Source organism: Zychaea mexicana, assembly GCF_025766255.1.
Source record: "Zychaea mexicana strain RSA 1403 chromosome Unknown BDB00scaffold_54, whole genome shotgun sequence".
Lineage (NCBI taxonomy): Eukaryota > Fungi > Mucoromycota > Mucoromycetes > Mucorales > Lichtheimiaceae > Zychaea > Zychaea mexicana.
The window spans coordinates 196233-207881 of NW_026516717.1; the positions used below are offsets into that span (position 1 = coordinate 196233).

An 11649-nucleotide genomic window follows, 5' to 3' on the forward strand; every position below is an offset into this window, starting at 1 on the left:
CATAACACGAGCTAAAAAGAAATTATGAGCTTCACATTATAGGTTAACAGAACCTGATGCAACACTGCTGGTATTTGTACGTGCGTGATGTATGCAGTATAAGCTCACATAATTAGAAATACCATAAAATATGAATATTCTACGGTGTCTTTGCTGCGTGACATAATGTTTTTGAAACGTCCCCTTTGCTGCTCTTCAACGGATGATTTTTATCTTTGATGTGAAAGTGCAGTTGATAACGTATTTATCTATGAAAATTGCACCACAATTCATTGAAATTATTTGCTCATATCAAATTAAAGCTAAAAGGATGAATGATGTCTTGGTGCCACATAATGATATTTGCTTGATTATTAATACAGTCATCGTTGATATTATTCCTGATGCTGACTAAGCCACTCGCTGTACTGCCGTGCTAACTATGATGGTAGCACGCTATGCTTTCTATTCAAGCTATCAATACTTGCGAATAAAATTAAAAGTAGAATTTGTAGCATCATGCACGATATATGTATCGGAAAAAGAAGAAACGTGTTATGTTATATTTTCCCACTGCTAACATCGTTGATTTTTACCATTTTGGCTCCAATGCTACGCGTGAAAAAAACAGAGCAAAAATTTTTCAGAGGCGGCACGCATACACACACAGAAGTACACGCGACTAGACTTGTATTTGTCAGCCGAAAGCTCATGTATGATCAGCATTCCATTTTAGTGTGTCACCGATCTAATAGTTTTGCAGCAACCATCATCTTGACTGCGGTCCAAATCAAGCCATTATCTTGAAACAATTGAAAGGTGATCATAGGTACGTAAACACATTCCGAAAATACGATTGTTGGCCCGTCAATCAAACTGATACCTATGATTCGCAGTCCATTGAAGCGCAGCAAAGTGGATTGACTATCAAAAACAAAAAAGGATAACGCAAGCACCTTCCAAAAACAGCTACACCTTCCATTGGGCGGAGCGGACTACGGTATCATTTGGGTACTACTTTGCTGATCCATGCGTTAGATAAGACTGATTATACATCCAATAAATTCGTGCCTACCAGTCTACAGGAAAAAAATGTAGGAAAAAAAAGGAGATAGAATAAAATGATGATGGTGATGATAATGGCGGTATGAGCAGCCTTAAAGGTGTAATAGGCGGTGCTGCTGCTACTACTACTGCTGATCTGTGTGTACTAATAATCAAACAAACAACAACGTAGCATCCATTGATTTCGTAGCATGAGCATGTTGTCCCCCCTATATATCTTCTGAAACGGAAGTGTCCCTCCGGCTCATTAGAATTCCGCGATCCGTTTGCAAAATATTTTGCTTTGTCAGCTCATCAAAGGTATAAAAAGGGCAGCGCAGATCAGGTTCAAGGACCTTATCTTCTCCTCCTCCTACTGCTGCGACGTGCGCTGCAAAATACATACAATGGAAAAAAGCGGTGAACATCAGCACCCTCCATCACCACCTCAGTACCCATATGTCCCATCTGCCGCGGAGTCAGTAAATACGGTCACCATAGATCACGATTTCAATCAAAAGGCTGGCCACAATGAGACTTATGGCGAAGCGAGCGCGGATACCGTTAATGTTGAAGGTACTTGCAACTTTTGTAAAAAATTAAAAGAATCGCATGAATGATAGATGTGCATGGTACGCGTTAATTGATACATTCTATACTCTTACCCCCCCCCAAATATTAGCTGCCATTGAGGAGTATCATGAGATGAAGAAAGAGTTGTCGCGAATTAGCCGTCACTCCGTCGCTGATTTTGACAAGGCTGGTGAAGAAGGTCGGGTGTCAGAAGAGGCGTTTGACCTAGATCAGTTCCTGCAAGGATTATCCTATGAAGATAAGCAAGCTGGAAAGAAGCCGAAGCATCTGGGCCTAGTATTTAAAAACCTTGAAGTTGAGGTAAAGAAAACACGCCGTTGCTTTACGTTACACAAAATGGGTGATTTGTCTATGAGGGCGCTTTGATTTGTATTCATTCATTGTGGTATTTGTTTATAGGGCGTTGGTGCCGATGCACATACGATCCCAACTGTGATTACAGGCCTTCTGAGTCTTTTACAACCCTGGAAATATTTTGGATTTGGTACGGGCGGTAGCACCAAAACAATCCTCCACCCAGTGTCTGGATATGTAAAAGAAGGCGAAATGCTTCTTGTCCTTGGCCGTCCTGGTGCTGGATGCACCACATTGCTCCGTGTCTTGGCCAATATGCGCGCTTCGTATACTAAGGTCGATGGCGATGTTAGTTATGGCGGCATTGATCCCGTCACATTTTCAAAACATTATCGAGGTCAAGTTGTTTACATGGAAGAAGAAGATATTCACTATCCAACGTAAGTGGTAGCCATATTATTCTCTTGAATAAAAGGAGTAAATTAAGGCAATATACTGATGCTAAGAAATCAAATTTGTTTGTATAGGCTCACAACCAAGGAAACTCTTGAATTTGCTCTGCGAACCAAAACGCCTGGTAATCGATTGCCTGACGAAACCAAGAGAGTGTTCAGTAAGAAGCTCATCTATATGCTGGGTAACATGCTTGGCTTGACCAAGAAAATGGATACCATGGTCGGCAATGCCTCCGTCCGTGGTCTTTCCGGAGGCGAGCGTAAACGTCTATCTATCGCTGAGGCCATGACGACTCAGAGTTCAATCAACATTTGGGACTGTGCCACGCGTGGTCTTGACGCAGCTTCAGCGCTTGACTATGTTCGATCTCTGCGTGTCATGACCGACGTCCTCCACAAAACGACCGTCTCGACTCTTTACCAAGCTTCCAACAGCATTTTTGCGCTTTACGACAAGGTCATGTTGCTCGATAACGGCTACTGCATCTATTTTGGTCCTGTCAAAGAAGCCCGTCCTTACTTTGAAGAACTCGGATTCTATTGTCCACCACGCAAGAGCACTCCTGACTTCTTGACTGGAATTTGCAACCCACTCGAACGCGAGGTTAAACCAGGATATAATACTCCAGAAACACCACTGGATATGCAGCAGCGCTATTTGGAGTCAACCATATACAAACGCATGATGGTCGAACTTGACGATTACGCGCAGAAGATTACCAACGAAAAGCCCGCTGATTTGTTCAAGGAAGCTGTAGCACAGGAACATTCAAGATATGCGCCAAAGAGTCACCCGTACACTGTGTCTTTCTATCAACAAGTCAACGCCTTGACCATTCGCCAATACCAGCTCTTGTCTAAGAGTTACGAGGCGCTTATCTCTCGTTACGGAACAGTCCTAATCCTTGGTTTTGTCATTGGCTCCTGCTTTTACAAAAGTCCACTAACCGGTGCTGGTGCAATCTCTCGTGCTGGTGCCGTTTGTTTCACCGTGGTCTGCAATTCCTTTGTGTCGCATTCAGAATTAGTCAATTTTATGACGGGTCGCCCCATTTTGGAAAAGCACAAGCATTTTGCAATGTACCGGCCGTCAGCCTATTACCTCTCCCAAGTCGTAGTTGACGTACCTCTCACTGTTGCTCAGGGTTAGTATACAGATATCTTGAATGTGTACTGCTACTTTTTTACGTAACGCATACTTGATGCTCATATTGTTTTAAAACAGTTCTTATTTACCAGTTGAGCTCATACTTTTTGATGGGTCTCTATTCTGATGCCGGTCGATTCTTTGCATTCTTTATTATTATGGTCTGGATCACCTTTGCCATGATTGGTTTCTTTCGCTTTTTCGGTATCATTACAAACAGCTTTGTTATTGCAAACCAAGCAAGTTGTCTTGCATTTATCGTATTTTTCTTGTATCTTGGTTACTTTATCACCTACGATGCAATGCATCCATGGTTTTTCTGGTAAGTCTTTCATCATTATAGTTATCAAGCAAAATTAGCTTTTAATCCTAAATTTTCTTGATATCATGATAACAACAGGCTACACTGGCTCGATCCATTGGCATATGGGTTCAAGGCACTACTTATCAATGAAATGCACGGACAAGTCTACTCATGTGAAGGTCCGGGCAACTCTATTCCGTTTGGTACCGGCTATGAAGACTGGTCACATAAAATCTGTACCATGAAAGGCGGAAACCCAGGCGAAAACTTTGTGCTTGGTGACGATTATTTACGCGAAGCACTCGGATTTGAACCCACATGGCTCTGGGCACCCAACTTTGTCATGCTTATCGCAATTTTCTTGTTCTTCACAGCACTCAATATGCTGTTGGTGGAATATGTTCAAGTCGGTGGCAGTGGCTCCTTGACGAAACTGTACTTGCCTGGAAAAGCTCCCAAGATCCGTACCGATGAAGAAGAGCGAGAGCGACTCGAGCGCCAGCAGAAGATCACTGAAAAAATGGATACCATCTCGACGGGCACAACCTTTTCTTGGCATCATGTCAACTATTCGGTCCCTTTCAAGGGCGGTCCATTACAGCTTCTCAATGACGTTTCCGGTATCGTTAAGCCTGGTCATCTGACTGCGTTGATGGGATCCTCAGGTGCCGGTAAAACCACGCTTTTGGACGTACTCGCTCGCCGCAAGACGATTGGCAAGGTCGAAGGTCGCATCTATCTGAACAATGAGGCTCTCATGAAAGACTTTGAGCGTATCACTGGCTACTGTGAGCAGATGGACATTCATCAGCCTGCAGTCACTGTCCGCGAAGGCATGCGATTCTCTGCTTACCTCCGTCAAGATCCAAAAGTGCCCCAAAGCGAAAAGGATGCCTATGTCGAACAGATTATTAACTTACTTGAGATGGAAGATATTGCCGATGCTCAGATTGGTGAAATTGAAAATGGCTTTGGTATCTCCATTGAGGAGCGCAAACGATTAACAATTGCCATGGAACTTGTCGCCAAACCACAGTTGATTTTCTTGGATGAACCTACCTCCGGATTGGATGCCCAGAGCTCATACAACATTGTTCGATTCTTGCGCAAGCTTGCTGATGCCGGCTGGCCTGTCTTGTGCACAATCCATCAACCTTCTGCTATCCTGTTTGAACATTTTGATCATTTGCTCTTGCTCGTACGTGGTGGTCGCACTGCCTATTATGGTGAAATTGGCCATGGTGCAAAGACCATGATCGATTACTTTGAATCCAACGGCGGTCCCAAGTGTGCACCTGAGGCCAATCCAGCTGAATACATCCTCGAGGTCGTCGGTGCAGGTACTGCTGCTGCTGTCAATAATACGTCAACTCAAAATTGGGCTGATGTATGGATGAGCTCAAAGGAGGCAAAGGCCCTCGAGGACGAACTGGAAACCATCCACAACACCGCCAACATGAACCCTTCGCGCAAAGCTCTCACCTATGCCGCCCCGTTCTGGACTCAGCTTTATTTGGTGCATAAGCGTCTTAGTTTGGTGTACTGGCGTTCCTCCGGTTACAATCTGGGTCGGTTCATCACTGTCGTTTCCATCTCGTTGTTTCTTGGTTTTACCTTTTGGAAGTTGACGCTGACATCGCTGGATATGCAGAGTCGCTTATTCCTTTTGTTTGCCACAATGATATTGGGATACATGATGGTAAGCATTTGTTAGTACATTTTTTAAAGTTGAAAAGTAGAATAGAAAAAAGACTTGTTATTTCGTGATAGCTAACACATCCTTTCTTTACGAATATAGATCATCCTCGCACAGCCGAAGTTTATGCAAGAAAGAGTCTTTTTTAGAAGCGAGTACGCGTCTCGTTTTTATGGCTGGATGCCCTTTACAATCTCCACCATCCTTGTGGAGATCCCTTACATTCTTTTCCTCTGTGCCTTGTACATGTTTGGTATTTACTGGACAGCCGGCTTTGTCAACACCTCAGAGGCTTGTGGCTATTTCTACATTATGCTGGTCTTCTTCATCTTCTGGGCGGTATCCATCGGCTTTGTTCTTGGTGGTCTCACTGAGAACCCATACATTGCTGCAATTCTTGATCCACTGGTTATTACGACCGTAATTATTTTTGCTGGCATGGCTCAAACGGAATCTTCACTGCCCCGTTTTTGGAGCGCTTGGATGTATTGGCTTGGTAAATCTCCTTGAAAAGTCTGCTTCATAGTGGCTTTATATGACAGTCTTTTTATTAATATCTGTATCATTTTTTCATCATAGATCCATTTCACTATGTCATGGAAGGGTTTGCGGTGAACGAATTAAAGAACCTGCCGGTTGTGTGCAATAACGGCGACTTATTCAAGTTTGCACCTCCCCCTAACCAAACGTGTGGCGAATACATGGCAGATTTCTTTGCCAACGGCGGCTCCGGTTATATCACTAATTCAAACAGCACGACACAATGTGAATACTGTACTTATACTACAGCCGAAGAATACTACAGTGGCACTTTTGGCTGGGATGCAGCCAACAAATGGCGCAATTTTGGTATTATTGCCGCATTTACTGGCTTTAACCTTCTGGTATTTTCTGTTCTCGTCTACTACAAACGAAAGGCCAGACGTTAAAACCATATCTTTTGTCATCTATTATCATGTACCGCTTATTACAGCTTATCCTTTTCACATCTAATACCGCACTATCTAAAATGACCCCTTCATGTTCCCTAATCATCAATATCTGTATATATCGTTTGTTGAGCTTATAAAACATCTTTTTCTCCTTATAAGTAAACTTTTCGACACTTGCATAACTATAAAAACTATGACTGCCCTCAAGGATCATTATAACTGAGTATAACATTAAAGAAATACAGTACTACTTTGGCTATAAACTGCCAACAATGACAGTATAACGGGCCATGTGCGTAAACACATAAGGCTCGTCGTATCATAGTAAATGTAGCTACTTTATATATAGACATCAACTAATTATGTAGAATCATAGTAATATAGAATGGGGGAGTCGTTTGAGATTATTAAATAAGAGATGTGTAATTATCTATATATTTGATTGATTCCACTATCTGATTTATACTACTAATATGTCACAAATGATCACGGCTGCTATTTTTTCTTATAACCTTAAGTGTGTGGCAGGTTTCTCCTATATTTAACACTTCTTGTTACAACGGTTTATCAGTTATTACATATTCAGGAACAAGAAGTTGTCATTTTATTATGGATCACATAAACCTCATTATTAGAGTTTATTCATGGCCACTTTCTCTTAATATTGCCATCCATTTTATCTAACGTATTACGTATATTTATCTATATGCCCAAATTTTTAACTAATAACGCACACATCCTGGTAATTGCCATTGCTTTTGAACAGAAACAAATCGCGTTTTTGAAAAAAGTAGTTAGATTTTTAATTGCTCTTTTATTCTTTTTTGCCTGAAAAAAGTTTATAGACATACAGTGCATTTCTTTGGTAAAAGGATTTTATTAAGGGCAGTAGATTTTTAATCAAAGTTGATTACACATAGTGATAGTAATGATGATGGACATTGATCCTTTGAAAGCGCGCACTCATTGTTCTTGCATAAGTTTACCGTGTTATGACGCTGTAATCCCAGTGAAACAGGTTTATACCGAATCAAATTCTTTGATGTCTATCATATTGTATAGCACCAGTAAAGTAGGATGACATCTCACACTAGTAAGCTTCCCAACCGAGAAACCTCTCTTGTAAGGCCAAAGCGTCAAACGCCTCACTAATGCCTGTACATCAATCATGTAGGAACAAAGTAGAGGATGAAGATGGCTGCCATAGCTACTGGCAGGACTTTTATGCGCAAGCACCCTTGTTCAAAATAAGCTGAACAAGCAAAATATAATTCAGCAGAAAAAGCAGCACACAGGCATAGTTAATTCATCATGCGTTAATAGTAAGCTAGAATACTCAAGGGTTTAATGACCCAATAGATACGTACTTCTTATTGCAGCGGTACCTACATATCCCTTTGACAAAGTGTATAAATCTGAAATCATATATTTGTATCCACTTCTTTTCACATAAAAACAAAAAATGGATAAAAAGGTAAATGTTGTACAATGTAAACACGCACTGTTAGGGTGCCACGTAAATTTCTCCTGCTTCTAATACGTTTTGGCGGACGATTTGAAAACTAGTCTTATTTCCAAGAAGAGCGTCAAGACCCCCCGAGCAGCACCATGAGTCAACGAGATGCGTCCCGCATCCAATCTCATGCTGAAAATGCTCAGACGAGTCAAAACCAAGAATCCAAGTCAAATGCTCAGCCTGCTGCTGCAGGTAGCCGCGTCGAGCCCATTAAGAAAAGTAATCAATAAACATCTGTCATCCAAGAGAGCTATGCTTTTTGATAGCGAAATATGTAGTTGTAGCAATTATATTTTTGTCCTGTAATAAATACTTTGCATGTAAAGTACTGTTGTCGATAAGATAAGCTTCCGTCTCGAGTTTACATTTAGTGGGACTTTAGAATATGACCAAGTATGCTTCTTTTCACATATTCTTTTAATAGAATGATGGTAGACTTTCAGTTATAATCATAATATCTCGTCCACTTGTACTATCAAATGAGCCCAGATGGCTGCACAATACGCGGTCGCCCTCCTTTGAACGCGAATAAACTTCTACTAATTTAGGATACCACCCTGTCTGGAGGGCGTTCGCCCTGTTTGAGCACATCCTTCTTCGTTACCCCTTTGTCTCTGACTTCTGGATAAGTATCCTTTCTTTTCCACCTGATCGACATAGAGGTACGACTGATGCTGGAGGCTATGGTATCAGTAGTGATGATGTCGCTGAGTAAGATTGTCAATCGTTGTTAACGAGACAAATGGCTTCATAAGCTTAAAAAGGAAGAGGGATGGTTAGTTGATTGCCCAATATTTTAAGTTGAGGTATAGGATGCAGTATAGGAATGATACTTTTTGATAGACTGGGCTTTATAGGGTTTGGCACGAAGTGGGGGGGGGGACAGGAAACGTACGCGTTGTCACCTGGAAATACAGCATATTTCGGTTCAAAGATAAATTTACCCAAAGGAAAACGAAAAGCACGATGGCAAGTTTTGCAGCAGCCGTTTCAGTCGTCAATGTTCAAGCATCAGTGATCGTACGTTACAACCCCACCTTTTTTTGACATGCAGCGAATCGCTTGGTTCAGATCGATCGGACCAGAAAGCGTATTCGTCAAACTTGCGTTTTCTGACCGGCTTCGTTGGAATCCTCAAGTAACGCCTTTGTGTTTAATAAAAAAAAAAGCGAGAAAAGCACGATTGATCGTTTTCCTTTGGTAATGTTGACGACACGATATCGGAATGGTGGAAAGAAAAGATGATTCATGATTCAGATACCGCATGCACACTCGATCAAGTCCTGCTCTGCGATGCAATGGGGTTTAAATGATAGCGAGAGGAAGATCTAGTAAAGTTCCCTGTCGTCCTGCTGCTGCTTGGTTGTCGTGTCGCACCCGAATCCAATTTCGTGTAATTCCTGACCGCACCACACCAATATATTTATAAAGCTAAATGACGATTTGCTGGTAGTACTCCAAAGAGACTTTTTTCTTGTCGCGTGAGGAAGATAGAATAGTCAAGTATACGGGGAATTACATTATTGCCCCCATATATCGAAGGCTGGTCTGCTTTTTGCAAAGGGTTTAAAGAGAGAGAGAGTTTTCCATGTATAAATGGAATTGCTAATGTCACTACTACTACTGCTACTACTCCGACGCATGTATAGTACACAGCATTTTGAAAACGCCAACAAGCATATTAAAGCGTTTCAACGCTTTTTTGTGCTGTGTGTATAGGTGCGTGTGTGTTGACATGGACCTATCATAAAGCAACTTGCAAAATATCGTTACGATAATTCCACCCGACCCGGAGTAAAAAGTGCAGTGATGATTAGTAGGATAAACGGGCATCATCGTTATTGATATCGTCATCGCTGGTATCATTATCATCGTCATTCAATAGTGTGTGCTAAAGAAAAAAAAAGAAGCTGTCGCTTCGCTGATCGCGAAGGACTCTCCCATCGGTCAACGATTGATGACTTTGATTTCTTTTTTTCTTAAAATGATATCATAAAGTTATAAGCTAGTAGCGTGTCTCTGTCGATCGGGAAAATATATGTAGGAGAGAAAGGGAAAGTGGCAGATGCATTGTTGTGTCATAAGCATGTGCGTATGCATTTTGCTCTGGATGCGTTTAGGTTGGTATGTGCCGAGGAAACATAAGTCGGCTAAAACTCTACTCCTACTGCAGCTCATGTTCTCCAACCTTTGTCACAGTTTTTTATAAAAAATTCTGTCAAGAAGAAAAATCAAGACTTTTCATTTAAGGTTGACCATGCCAACAACTTTATAGTGAAAAATAGCAGCGTTCACAACTCGGTATACAAACTGGAAAATGAACTTTTCAACGCTCTAGATAAACTAGTAGAATACCCGTCACAACTATGTGCATGTATGGAAGCTCAAAGAATTGGCAGCAATGATGGCGATCACCATTTGGCAGGTTTGTACATATTGTTTATGTTTTTCGTAGCGTAGTGTGAATGTTAAAAAAAGTCCTGTCAGCCTAATACCATACATATTGCAGATCACCCGCCAAAAAAAGGAGGATCGCTGGAAGAGTTCCTTAAAGAAGAGATAAAATATTGGGACTTGATTATGGCATGAGATAAATGATCTGAACAGGTGACAACATCAACGGTCTACATGCTTCTATAACAGCAAACAGCTACTTTCTTCGATGGTACAGTACATCATGTACAATAAGTGCTCAAATGATGTTTTCCTGTATACTACATGAATGAAGCATATCATTGTGCATCATGGTACTTATACAACGGTCCTACCAGCTAAATAGTTGTCAGATAAATAGCGAATGCTTGTATGCGTTCGATCAACGGCGGTTCGTCATTTCTGGTAAGGGCAAATATAATGATGATGTGTTGGCGATTAACATGTAGATAATGGTATTTATACTGTTTACCATATCTTTCCAATGACAATAACAATAATGCATCAGATCACACAATCTGATATACAAGCATGAGTATGTTTGGTAGGGGATTACGAGAGAGAGAATAAGAGAAACCATGAATAATATATGATGATGTTTGATGGGGCTTTAAGTAACATAAACACTATTCCATCAAGGAACGAAAGTGTTAGATAATGAAGTGTAGTAGGGCATGATGATAGGTATAGTATTTATGGTAAAAACAGACAAAAGAACTTTCAACTTGGGGCTCGTGTGAAAAAAAAAACATACGATGGGCGTTTCTGTGATGATGATGGAAGAACTGCATTGGAATGCAAGTAGGCAGAATATTATGCTGATATAGTATATGCATGTTAATAAACAAAAGAATAAAGAAAAAAGATCTGACAAACGTATAAAAGATACGTGAGTCATGTATACTGCATGCATGCAGTGTGGACGATGATGGTCAGGCAGGTGCACGAGCCTACATATCCTACTGTACATTGGCTGCATATCTATTTCAAGAGGGTGCAACTAAACGTGTGGTGTACCTTTTTGGCTTGCTCGCTCGATGCGCGATTTTTTCAAAGATCAAATAAACGTGTGATCTACTACAACAACAGCGATTTAAGAAGAGAATGTCAAAAGACAAAATAGGGCATTCGTTCCATTGAACAAGATATGTCAGCAACAGCAACAGCCGAGAACTTGGTGTTGTTGTTGTTATTGTACCTGACTTTATTATTACTGCCACAAGGGTTTGTTGTTCGGGTTAAACTGTCAACAAAA

General features: G+C 41.1%; 1 protein-coding gene across 1 annotated transcript; it reads left to right on the plus strand.

Moving 5' to 3' along the window:
* Window positions 1–1430: 1430 nt before the first annotated feature.
* Window positions 1431–6575, plus strand: BDB00DRAFT_912271 (ABC-2 type transporter-domain-containing protein; the record flags this gene model as incomplete). The annotated part of the gene is made up of 8 exons (XM_053128671.1): window positions 1431–1599; window positions 1706–1917; window positions 2017–2351; window positions 2439–3511; window positions 3592–3835; window positions 3914–5516; window positions 5616–6009; window positions 6093–6575. The coding sequence occupies 8 exons, from the start codon at window positions 1431–1433 to the stop codon at window positions 6440–6442; spliced, it is 4380 nt and encodes a 1459-aa protein (XP_052978067.1). The 3' UTR covers window positions 6443–6575.
* Window positions 6576–11649: the final 5074 nt, after the last annotated feature.